Below are 12,432 nucleotides of genomic sequence, written 5' to 3' on the forward strand. Positions count from 1 at the left end.
GAAAAAAGAAAAGAAAATTAAAGAAAAAACAAAAGAAAAATAAAAAGAAATAAATAAATAAAAATAAAAAAAGAATCAGTAGATTGACCTTTATTTTTTTTTTTAAGGTTTCCTTTAACATTTTTGGGTGTTTTCCTTTTTGAGTCATCATTTGAGAAAATTATATAACACACTTACATGGGTTTGTACATGTCAGCGTTTGCGTGTTGTAACGCTCCAACTGACAAAGGTTTGGAATCTTTTCCAAAAATTTTTTTTTTTTTTTTTTGAGACAGAGTCTCGCTCTGTCGCCCGGGCTGGAGTGAGTGCCGTGGCGTCAGCCTCGCTCACAGCAGCCTCCAACTCCTGGCCTCAAGCGAGCCTCCTGCCTCAGCCTCCCTCCCAGAGTAGCTGGGACTACAGGCATGTGCCACCACGCTTGGCTTTTTTTTTTTTTCTATATATTTTTAGTCGTCCAGCTCATTTTTTTCTATTTTTTAAGTAGAGACGGGGTCTCGCTCTTGCTCGGGCTGGTCTCGAACTCCGGACCTCGAGCGATCCTCCTGCCTCAGCCTCCCTCCCAGAGTAGCTGGGACCACAGGCATGCGCCTCCACGCCCGGCTCGTTTTTTTTCTATATAGATTTTTACTTGGCCTGTTCATTTCTTTCTATTTTTAATAGACACGGGGTCTCGCTCTTGCTCACGGTGATTTCGAACTCCTGACCTCGAACGATCCTCCCGCCTCGGCCTCCCAGAGTGCTAGGTTTTTCAATGTTTTTGTATGATTTTTTTTTATTTATTTACTTTTTTTTTTCCGTTTATTTTTTTTCCTTTTCTCAAGACGTGGGTGATCAATGTATGATTTTTTTTTAAATTTATTTATTTACTTTTTTTTCGTTTATTTTTTTTTCTTTTCTCAAGATGTGGGTAATCAATGTATGATTTTTTTTAAATTTATTTACCTTTTTTTTTCGTTTATTTTTTTTCCTTTTCTCAAGATGTGGGTAATCAATGTATGATTTTTTTTTATTTATTTACTTTTTTTTTCCCGTTTATTTTTTTTTTCCTTTTCTCAAGACGTGGGTGATCAATGTATGATTTTTTTTAAATTTATTTACTTTTTTTTTTCGTTTATTTTTTTCCTTTTCTCAAGATGTGGGTAATCAATGTATGATTTTTTTTTATTTATTTACTTTTTTTTTTCCGTTTATTGTTTTTTCCTCTTCTCAAGACGTGGGTGATCAATGTGTGATTTTTTTTATTATTATTATTCTTTAGAGGATGGGGTCAGTATTCAAGAAGTACTTGCGGAAATGACCAACCAGAAAACCGTGCCCAATATTTTCGTGAATAAGGTACACGTGGGCGGATGCGATCGGACATTCCAGGTAGGACTGATGGAGGTGTGTGTCGTTCAGTGCGGCTCCCTCACCCCGCGGGGGGCCGCGTGCGGGTCTGCGCCTCCAGTGGGGGCTGTGAGGTGCCGGCGCCTGGGGACGGCTATCAGTTATCAGAGGGTCCCTTTCCTTTCCTTTCCTTTCCTTTCCTTTTTCCTTTTTCCTTTTTCCTTTCCTTTCCTTTCCTTTTTTTCTTTTCTTTTTTCTTTTCTCTTTTTTCTTTTCTCTTTTCTTTCTTTTCTTCTCTTTTCTTTTTTCTTTCTTTTCTTTTCTCTTTTATTTTCTTTCCTTTCCTTTGCTTTTATTTTTTTTCTTTCCTTTCCTTTTCTCTTTTCTTTCCTTTCCTTTTCTTTTTTTCCTTTTCATTTTTCTTTCTTTTCTTTTCTTTTTTTCTTTCTTTTCTTTCCTTTTCTTTTCTCTTGTTTCTTTGCTTTTTTCTTTTCTTTTCTCTTTTTTCTTTTCTTTTTTCTTTCTTTTCTTCTCTTTTCTTTTTTCTTTCTTTTCTCTTTTATTTTCTTTCCTTTCCTTTGCTTTTCTTTTCTCTTTTCTTTTTTCTTTCTTTTCTTTTCTTTCTTTTGTTTCCTTCTCTTTTCTATTTTCTTTCTTTTCTTTTCTCTTTCCTTTCTTTTCCTTTCCTTTTCTTTTCTCTTTTTTCTTTTCTTTATTCTTTTCTTTCTTTCTTTTGTTTTCTTTTCTTCTCTTTTCTATTTTCTTTCTTTTCTCTTTTCTTTCCTTTCCTTTTCTTTTCTCTTTTCTTTTCTTTTCTCTTTCCTTTCCTTTCCTTTCCTTTCCTTTCCTTTCCTTTCCTTTCCTTTCCTTTCCTTTCCTTTTCTTTTCTTTTCTTTTTTTTTTTTTTTTGAGACAGAGTCTCACTCTGTTGCCCAGGCTGGAGTGAGTGCCGTGGCGTCAGCCTCGCTCACAGCAACCTCAAACTCCTGGGCTCGAGCGATCCTCCTGCCTCAGCCTCCCGAGTAGCTGGGACTACAGGCGTGCGCCACCACGCCCGGCTATTTTTTTTTTGTATATGTATTTTTAGTTAGTCAATTAATTTCTTTCTATTTATAGTAGAGACGGGGTCTCGCTCGGGCTAAGGCTGGTTTTGAACTCCTGACCTCGAGCAATCCGCCCACCTCGGCCTCCCAGAGTGCTAGGATTACAGGCGTGAGCCACCGCGCCCGGCCTTTTCTTTTTTTCTTTCTTTTCTTTCTTCTTTTCTTTTCTTCTCCATTTTTCTTTCTTTTCTTTTCTCTTTTCTTCTTTCTTTCTTTTCTTCTCCTTTTTTTCTTTCTTTTCTTTTTTCTTTTCTTTCTTTTCTTTCCTTTTCTTTTCTCTTTTTTCTTTTCTTTTTTCTTTCTTTTCTTCTCTTTTCTTTTCTTTTGTTTTCTTTTCTCTTTCCTTTCCTTTCCTTTTCTTTTCTCTTTTCTTTCCTTTCTTTTCTCTTTTCTTTTCTTTCCTTTCCTTTTATTTTCTCTTTTCTTTCCTTTTCTTTTATTTTCTCTTTTCTTTCCTTTTCTTTTCTCCTTTTTCTTTTCTTTTCTTTGCTTCTCTATTCTATTTTCTTTATTTTCTTTTCTCTTTTCTTTCCTTTTCTCTTTCCTTTCCTTTCCTTTTCTTTTCTTTCTTTTCTTTTCTCTCTTCTTTTCCTTTCTTCCTTTCCCCCCAACAAAAAAAGTCTATGTCCTTCAGTGTAAGCCCTGACTAGTTGGATTGTGTTTGAATAATATGCAGATAAATTCACAATTGCAATTTAGATGAATTCTGAATTTGTTGTTTCTATGATTTTTCCTTTTATTTCTTTATTTACCTGCTTTTTTTTTTTTTTTTTTTTTTTTTTTTTAAGACGGAGTCTCACTCTGTTGCCCAGGCTAGAGTGCCGTGGCGTCAGCCTCGCTCACAGCAGCCTCCAACTCCTGGCCTCCTGACCTCAAGTGATCCTCCCACCTCGGCCTCCCTCCAGAGTAGCTGAGACTACAAGTGCACGCCACCACGCCCGGCTCATTTTTTTCTATACATTTTTAGTTGTCCAGCTCATTTTTTTCTATTATTATTAAAGACGGGGTCTCGCTCTTGCTCATGCTGGTCTTGAACTCCTGAGCTTGAGCGATCCTCCTGCCTCAGCCTCCCTCCCGAGTGGCTGGGACTACAGGCACGTGCCACCACTCCCGGCTCATTTTTTCTAGATATTTTTAGTTTTCCAGCTAATTTCTTTCTATTATTTTTAGTAGAGATGGGGGGGTCTCACTCTTGCTCTGGCTGGTCTCAAACTCCTGACCTCAAGCGAGGCCTGACCTCCGGCCTCAGCCTCCTCCCGAGTAGCTGGGACTACAGGCATGCGCCACCACGCCCGGCTCATTTTTTTCTATATATAATTTTACTTGTCCAGCTCATTTCTTTCTATTTTTATAGTAGAGACGGGGTCTCGCTCTTGCTCAGGCTGGCCTCGACCCCCTGACCTCGAGCGATCCTCCCACCTCAGCCTCCTCCCAGAGTGCCGGGATAACAGGCGTGAGCCTCCGCGCCCGGCCATCTGCGATATTTTTATGAAAGGAATCACACTGATTGGACTTTAGGGCGCAAAGAAACGGATTTGAAACTTCAAGTCACTCGGTCATCTTTCTTCTTGCTTTTAATCGTAGGCTCATCAGAGTGGCTTGCTACAGAAACTCCTAAAGGAAGACTCGGCGTATGACTACGACCTCATCGTCATCGGAGGTGGCTCTGGTGGCTTGGCGTGTGCGAAGGTATGAACATAGAAGTGACAATCTATAATGACGTCTAGAAGCAGGAGGCTCGCTGGAGGCCAGGAGTCGGAGGCCGCTGTGAGCGAGGCTGACGCCACGGCGCTCACTCCGGCCCGGGCGACACAGCGAGACTCTGTCTCAAAAAAATAATAATAATAATAATTCTCGCCAAGATTTATTGTTAAAGAAAGGAAACATAGAAAAATCAAAAATAAAAGATTAAAAAAACAATTAAAAGTAAATAAAATAAAATATAATGTCTATACTCATAGATCATTTTCCTGGTGGTTAAGATAAGCAGTCCTGCTAGTTAGAAATAATGGACAGTTGAGGCCGGGCGCGGAGGCTCACGCCTGTCATCCTGCCACTCTGGGAGGCCGAGGCGGGAGGATTGCTCGAGGTCAGGAGTTGGAGGCCAGCCTGAGCAAGACCGAGACCTCGTGTCTCTACTAAAAGATAGAGGGGAATTAATTGGCCAACTAAAAATATATAGGAAAATAAAATTAGCCCAGCACGGTGGCGCACGCCTGTAGTTCCAGCTACACGGGAGGGAGGCCGAGGCGGGAGGATCGCTCGAGGCCAGGAGTTTGAGACCAACCTGAGCAAAAGCGAGACCCCGTCTCTACTAAAAATAATGGAAGAAATGAGCTGGACGACTAAAAACATATAGAAAAAAAACGAGCCGGGCGTGGTGGCGCATGCCTGTAGTCCCAGCTACTCGGGAGGGAGGCTGAGGCAGGAGGATCACTCGAGGCCAGGAGTCGGAGGCCGCTGTGAGCGAGGCTGGCGCCACAGCACTCACTCCAGCCCGGGCGACAGAGCGAGACTCTGTCTCAAAAAATAACAACAATAATAATAATAATATTTATTAACAATGTTGTAATCCAAGACTTTATCGTAATAGCAAGTTTAATTCTGGGGAAAAAAAAAAAACTGTGTCATCTCACAAAAAGAAGTCTGTTTTCATTTAGGCGAGAGGAAAAATTGGGGGAATATCAGGAAAATGATAAGATCGTTATATGTAGCCGTTTCTTTCTTTCTTTCTTTTTTTTTTTTTGTAGGAAGCTGCCATTTTGGGAAAGAAAGTCATGGTGCTGGACTTCGTGGTGCCCTCGCCCCAGGGCACATCTTGGGGTGAGCCGTTTTTCTTTGTTGTTCTCTGCTCTTTACTTATGTTGTTTGCCGTAGATCACCTCGTTTAATCCTCACAACAATCTCAAGGGGCATAACTACCCAATTTTCTTTTTTCTTGTTTTTTTTGAGACAGAATCTAGCTTTGTTGTCCAGGCTAGAGTGTCCACGTGGCGTCAGCCTCGCTCACAGCAGCCTCCAACTCCTGGCCTCTAGCGATCCTCCTGCCTCGGCCTCCCTCCCGGGTAGCTGGGACTCCAGGCATGCGCGACCACGCCCGGCTCGTTTTTTCTCTATATATGTTTTTAGTTGTCCGATTAATTTCTTTCTATTTTTTTTAGTAGAGACGGGGTCTCGCTCTTGCTCAGGCTGGTCTTGAACTCCTGACCTCGAGCGAGCCTCCTGCCTCAGCCTCCCTCCCGAGTAGCTGGGACTACAGGCTTGCGCCACCACGCCCGGCTCATTTTTTCTATAAATTTTGCTTGTCCGGCTAATTTCTTTCTTATTTTTTTAGTAGAGACGGGGTCTTGATCTGGCTGAGGCTGGTCTTGAACTCCTGACCTCGAGCGATCCTCCCACCTCTGCCTCCTCCCGAGTAGCTGGGATGACAGGCATGTGCCACCACGCCCAACTCATTTTTTCTATATGTTTTTAGTTGGCCAATTAATTTGTTTCTATTTTTAGTAGAGATGGAGTCTTGCTCTTGCTCAGGCTGGTTTCGAACTCCCAACCTGGAGCGATCCTCCCACCTCGGCCTCCCACAGTGCTGGGATGACAGGCGGGAGCCTCCGCGCCCGGCCTAGCCTGTTTTCATAGATGAAAGAACTGAGTCTTAGATTACAGTTAACAAGTAGTAATATGGGAAAGTTAATAGAAAAATTATTAAGTAAGATTTTGCAGGCCGGGCGCGGTGGCTCACGCCTGAAATCCTAGCACTCTGGGAGGCCAAAGCGGGAGGATCGCTTGAGGTCAGGAGTTCGAAACCAGCCTGAGCAGGAGCGAGACCCTGTCTCTACTAAAAAAAATAGAAAGAAATGAACTGAACGACTAAAATTATATAGAAAAAAATAAGCCGGGCATGGTGGTGCATGCCTGTAGTCCCAGCTACTCGGGAGGGAGGCCGAGGCCGGAGGATCGCTAGAGGTCAGGAGGTTGAGGCCAGCCTGAGCAAGAGCAAGACCCCGTCTCTACTAAAAAAAACAGAAAGAAATGAGCTGGACAACTAAAAATATATAGAAAAAATGAGCCGGGCGTGGAGGCGCATGCCTGCATTCCCAGCTAGTCGGGAGGGAGGCTGAGGCGGGAGGATCGCTTGAGGTCAGGAGTTGTAGGCTGAGGCAGGAGGATCGCTCGAGGTCAGGAGTTGGAGACCAGCCTGAGCAAGAGCGAGGCCCCGTCTCTACTAAGAAAATATAGGAAGAAATGAGCTGGACGACTAAAAATATATAGAAAAAAAAAACGAGCCGGGCGTGGTGGCGCATGCCTGTCGTCCCAGCAACTGGGGGGGGGGCGGGGGAGGCCGAGGCAGGAGGATCGCTTTAGCCTAGGAGTTGGAGGCTGAGGCAGGAGGATCGCTTTAGCCTAGGAGTTGGAGACTGAGGCAGGAGGATCGCTTAGAGGCCAGGAGTTGGAGGCTGCTGTGAGCGAGGCTGACGCCACGGCACTCACTCTAGCCCAGGAGACTATGTCTCAAAAAAATCCCCCCCAAAAAACAATAAAACAATCGCTTGTGTGATTAATTTGGAGTGAGGTGTTGTTCTCACCTCCATTCAAGCTTTTCACGAATGTTCTAATATGACAAGGCCATGGTGGTGTGTGAACCGCGCACACACACGCACACATGCACACACACCCAGGGGAACAATGACAACTGGTTTTCTGTTTTCTCAGGTCTTGGGGGCACCTGCGTGAACGTAGGCTGTATCCCTAAAAAGCTGATGCATCAAGCCGCCCTTCTAGGGCAGGCATTGAAAGACTCCGGGAAGTTCGGCTGGGACTGTAGTCACGAAGGTGAGTATTGGCATACAGCACACGGATTTGGGGGCCGGGCGCGGAGGCTCACCCCTGTCACCCCAGCACTCTGGGAGGCCGAGGAGGGAGGATCGCTCGATGAGGTCAGGAGTTAGAGGCCAGCCTGAGCAAGAGCGAGAGACCCCCGTGTCTCCTAAAAAAATGGAAAGAAATGAGCTGGACGACTAAAAATATGTATATATATAGAGAAAATGAGCCAGGCGTGGTGGTAAGTTCCTGTAGGCCCAGCTACTCGGGAGGGAGGCTGAGGCAGGAGGATCGCTCGAGGTTAGGACTTCGAGGCCAGCCTGAGCCAGAGCAAGATCCCGTCTCTACTAAAAAAATAGAAAGAAATTAATTGGCCAACTAAAAAAAATATATATATATATATAGATAAAACGAGCCGGGCATGGAGGCGCATGCCTGTAGTCCTAGCTACTTGGGAGGGAGGCTGAGGCAGGAGGATCGTTTGAGGTCACGAATTCGATGCCAGCCTGAGCAAGAGCAAGACTCCATCTCTACTAAAAATAGAAAGAAATTAATTGGACAACTAAAATATATATATAGATAAAAAAATGAGCCGTGCGTGGTGGCGCACGCCTATCATCCCAGCTACTTGGGAGGGAGGCCAAGGCGGGAGGATTGCTTGAGGTCAGGACTTCGAGAGCAGCCTGAGCAAGAGCAAGACCCCGTCTGTACTAAAAACAATACAAATAAATTCAGTGGCGAACTAAAATGATATAGAATAAATGAGCCGGGCGTGGTGGCCCATGCCTGTAGTCCCAGCTACTTGGGAGGGAGGCCAAGGTGGGAGGATAGGTCGAGGTCAGGACTTCGAGGCCCGCCTGAACAGCAGTGAGACCTCTTTTCTACTAAAAAAAAATACAAATAAATTCAGTGGACAACTGAAATTATCTAGAAAAAACGAGCCGGGCGTGGTGGCGCATGCCTGGAGTCCCAGCTATTCGGGAGGGAGGCCAAGTCGGGAGGATCGCTCGAGGCCTGGCGTCGGAGGCTGCTGTGAGCGAGGCTGACGCAACGGCACTCACTCCAGCCCGGGCGACAGAGCGAGACTCTGTGTCAGAAAAAGAAAAAAGAAAAAAAGAACAGAGTTGAAAGTCAAAAAAGAAAAAAAGAACAGAGAAGAAGGTCAAAAAAAGAACACAGATGAAAGTCAAAAAAAGAACACAGATGAAAGTCAAAAAAAGAACAGAGATGAAAGTCAAAAAAAAAGAAAAAAAGAACACAGATGAAAGTCAAAAAAAGAACAGAGATGAAAGTCAAAAAAAGAACAGAGATGAAAGTCAAAAAAAGAACACAGATGAAAGTCAAAAAAAGAACAGAGATGAAAGTAAAAAAAAAAGAAAAAAAGAACAGAGATGAAAGTCAAAAAAAGAACAGAGATGAAAGTCAAAAAAAGAACAGAGATGAAAGTCAAAAAAAGAACAGAGATGAAAGTCAAAAAAAGAACAGAGATGAAAGTCAAAAAAAGAACAGAGATGAAAGTCAAAAAAAGAACAGAGATGAAAGTCAAAAATAGAACACAGATGAAAGTCAAAAAAAGAACAGAGATGAAAGTAAAAAAAAAAAAAGGACAGAGATGAAAGTCAAAAAAAGAACACAGATGAAAGTCAAAAAAAGAACAGAGATGAAAGTCAAAAAAAGAACAGAGATGAAAGTCAAAAAAAGAACACAGATGAAAGTCAAAAAAAGAACACAGATGAAAGTCAAAAAAAGAACACAGATGAAAGTCAAAAAAAGAACAGAGATGAAAGTCAAAAAAAGAACAGAGATGAAAGTCAAAATGAAAGTCAAAAAAAGAACAGAGATGAAAGTCAAAAAGCGTAAACAGGAAAACGTCCTCTAGCGAGTCCAGGAGCCAGAAAAGAACGCTTTAGGTCGCTAACTGTCTCTGTCCACCTGTAGACAGTGGGTTTGACGGCTCACGTGTAGTTATATTCGATTTACTGTTAAACGTAAAATTCGGGGGAAGGGCATTTATTGAAACCTTAAAACCTGTACCCCCGTAATATGCCGAAAAAAAAAAAAAAAAAAAACTAAAATTCATTTTTTGTCCCCTCCCCGCTGGCCTCGTTCCAGTGAAGCACAACTGGGAGGTCATGGTGGAGGCCATTCAGAACTACATCAGCTCCCTCAACTGGGGCTACCGGCTGTCACTGCGGGAAAAAGCCGTGACCTACGTCAATTCCTACGCAGAGTTCGTGGAACATCACACGATAAAGGTACGGTGTCCACTTCCCTTATGATCGTACTTGCCTCTTTTTGTTGTTTTTTTGTTGTTGTTATTGTTTTTTTTTTAGACAGAGTCTCACTCTGTCGCCCGGGCTGGAGCGAGTGCCGTGTGGCGTCAGCCTCGCTCACGGCGGCCTCCGACTCCTGGCCTCTCGAGCGATCCTCCCGCCTCGGCCTCCCCTCCCTGAGGAGCTGGGACGACAGGCGTGCGCCACCACGCCCGGCTACGTTTTTTTCTTTCTATATGTCTTTTAGGTGTCCAGGGCATTTCGTTCTATTTTTTTAGTAGAGACGGGGTCTCGCTCTTGCGAGCAGGCTGGTCTCGAACGCCTTGGCCTCGAGCGAGCCTCCTGCCTCAGCCTCCCTCCTGAGTAGCTGGGACGACAGGCACGCACCACCATGCCCGGCTACATTTTTTTCTTTCTATATATTTTTTAGTTGTCCAGTTAATTTATATTCTTAGTAGAGACGGGGTCTCGCTCTTGCTCAGGCTGGTCTCGAACTCCTGACCTCCAGCGATCCTCCCTTCTTGGCCTCCCAAATAGCTGGGACGACAGGCATGCGCCACCACACCCGGCTACGTTTTTAATCTATATATTTTTTAGTTGTCTAGCTCATTTCTTCCTATTTTTTTTAGTAGACACGGATCTTGCTCTTGCACAGGCCGGCCTTGAACTCCTGACTTTGAGCGATCCTCCTGCCTTGGCCTCCCTCCCGAGTAGCTGGGACTACAGGCATGCGCCACCACGCCCGGCTCATTTTTTTTCTATATATTTTTTAGTTTTCCAACTAATTTCTTTCTATTTTTTTAGTAGAGACGGCGTCTCGCTCTTGCTCAGGCTGGTTTCGAACTCCTGACCTCGAGCGCTCCTCCTGCCTCGGCCTCCCAGAGTGCTGGGATGACAGGTGTGAGCCTCCCCACCCAGCCTAGACTAAACAGTTTAAATTTCAATCTATTAGAAAGATCCCTTTCTGTAAAAAATATATACAATGAAACCTTCACTAGGACTCCAATATATATTATTCATAAAAGGATTGATAAAAGTAGTTTTAAGGCTGGGTGTGGTGGCTCACGCCTGTAATCCTAGCACTCTGGGAGGCCGAGGTGGGAGGATCGCTCCAGGTCAGGAGTTCGAGGCCAGCCTGAGCAAGATCGAGACCCCGTCTCTACTCTAAATAGAAAGAAATTAATTGACCAACTAAAAATATATATAAAAAAATGAGCCGGGCGTGGTGGCGCGTGCCTGTAGTTCCAGCTACTCGGGAGGGAGGCTGAGGCAGGAGGATTGTTTGAACTCAGGAGTTCAAGACCAGCCTTAGCAAGAGCAAGACCCCGTCTCTACTAAAAATAGAAAGAAACTAATTGACTAACTGAAAATATATATAGAAAAAATTAGCCGGGGATGTTGGCACATGCCTGTGGTCCCAGCTACTCGGGAGGGAGGCTGAGGCAGGAGGATCGCTGGAGCCCAGGGGTTGGAGGCTGCTGTGAGCGAGGCTGACTCCATGGCACTCACTCTACCCCGGGCGCCAGAGCGAGACTCTGTCTCAAAAAATAAAAATAAAAAAAGAATTTGGTACCTTGGTCGGGCACAGTGGCTCACACCTGTCATCCCAGCACTCTGGGAGGCCGAGGCGGGAGGATCGCTCAAGGTCAGGAGTTGGAGACCCGTCTGAGCAAGAGCGAGACCCCGTCTCTACTAAAAATAGAAAGAAATTAATTGGCCAATTAAAATACAGAGATAAAAAATGAGCCGGGCGTGGTGGCGCATGCCTGTAGTCCCAGCACTCTGGGAGGCTGAGGCGGGAGGACCTCTCGAGGTCAGGACTTCGAAACCAGCCTGAGCAAGAGGGAGACCCCGTCTCTACTAAAAATAGAAAGAAATTAATTGACCAACTAAAAATATATATACAAAAAATTAGCTGGGTGTTGTGGCGCATGCCTGTAGTCCCAGCTACTCGGGAGGAGGCTGAGGCAGGAGGATCACTGGAGGCCAGGAGTTGGAGGCTGCTGTGAGCGAGGCTGACGCCACGGCACTCCAGCCCCGGCAACAGAGCGAGACTCTGTCTCAAAAAAAAAAAAAAATTTGAAACAAATAAATAAATAAATACAAATCTAGTTCCACGCAAGTTACTGGAAAATAAATAAACAAATAAATAAATAAATGAATAAATAAAAATCTAGTTCCACGCAAGTTACTGGAAAATAAACAAATAAATAAATATAAATAAATAAATAAAAATCTAGTTCCACACAAGTTACCAAAAAAAAATAAATAAATAAATAACAAGAAATAAGTAAAAATCTAGTTCCATGCAAGTTACCGGAAAATAAATAAATGAATAAATGAATAAAATAAAAATAAATAAATAAATAAAAATCTAGTTCCACGCAAGTTACCGAAATAAATAAATAAATAAATAAAAGAAAAAGAAATGAAAATCTAGTTCCACCCAAGTTGCCGAAATAAATAAGGTAAATAATGAAAAAAAAGAATTTGGTGCAGACTCTGTGACCCTCTATGGTGTTCACTGAATAAGTACGATTTCCTTTTCTTTTTTTTCAAGGCAACCAATAAGAAAGGGCAGGAAACGTGTTTCACTGCCGCAAAATTTGTCCTGGCCACCGGCGAACGCCCTCGGTATCTGGGAATCCAAGGAGATAAAGAATACTGCATCACTAGGTAAGATTAAATCGACCATTTAGCTTCTTTTTTTTTTTTCCATGAAATTATTACTCCTTGCATTTTTTTTTCCGCGAAATTATTACATCTTGCACCGACCATTTAACTTTAATAAGTTGCATCATGCTTTCAGTTTACTCACTCTCTGTATTCTTCCACGAAGGAGTTGAATTAATGCCCAGTGAAGTACATACAAGAAGCTCAGTAGTGGCCGGGCGCGGAGGCTCACGCCTGTC

At 43.6% G+C, this 12,432-nt stretch overlaps 1 protein-coding gene across 1 annotated transcript in view; it reads left to right on the top strand.

The window, feature by feature from the left end:
* TXNRD3 (thioredoxin reductase 3) overlaps positions 1-12,432 on the top strand; it is a 42,403-nt gene that overhangs the window by 8,685 nt on the left and 21,286 nt on the right. Inside the window, exons 3-8 of the mRNA XM_075995950.1 lie at positions 1,259-1,368; positions 4,014-4,118; positions 5,180-5,252; positions 7,140-7,259; positions 9,360-9,502; positions 12,081-12,196. Coding sequence (XP_075852065.1) covers positions 1,259-1,368; positions 4,014-4,118; positions 5,180-5,252; positions 7,140-7,259; positions 9,360-9,502; positions 12,081-12,196 — 667 coding nt within the window. The remainder of the gene's footprint in view (positions 1-1,258; positions 1,369-4,013; positions 4,119-5,179; positions 5,253-7,139; positions 7,260-9,359; positions 9,503-12,080; positions 12,197-12,432) is intronic.

The sequence above is a fragment of the Microcebus murinus genome, chromosome 20 (genome assembly GCF_040939455.1).
Source record: "Microcebus murinus isolate Inina chromosome 20, M.murinus_Inina_mat1.0, whole genome shotgun sequence".
NCBI lineage: Eukaryota > Metazoa > Chordata > Mammalia > Primates > Cheirogaleidae > Microcebus > Microcebus murinus.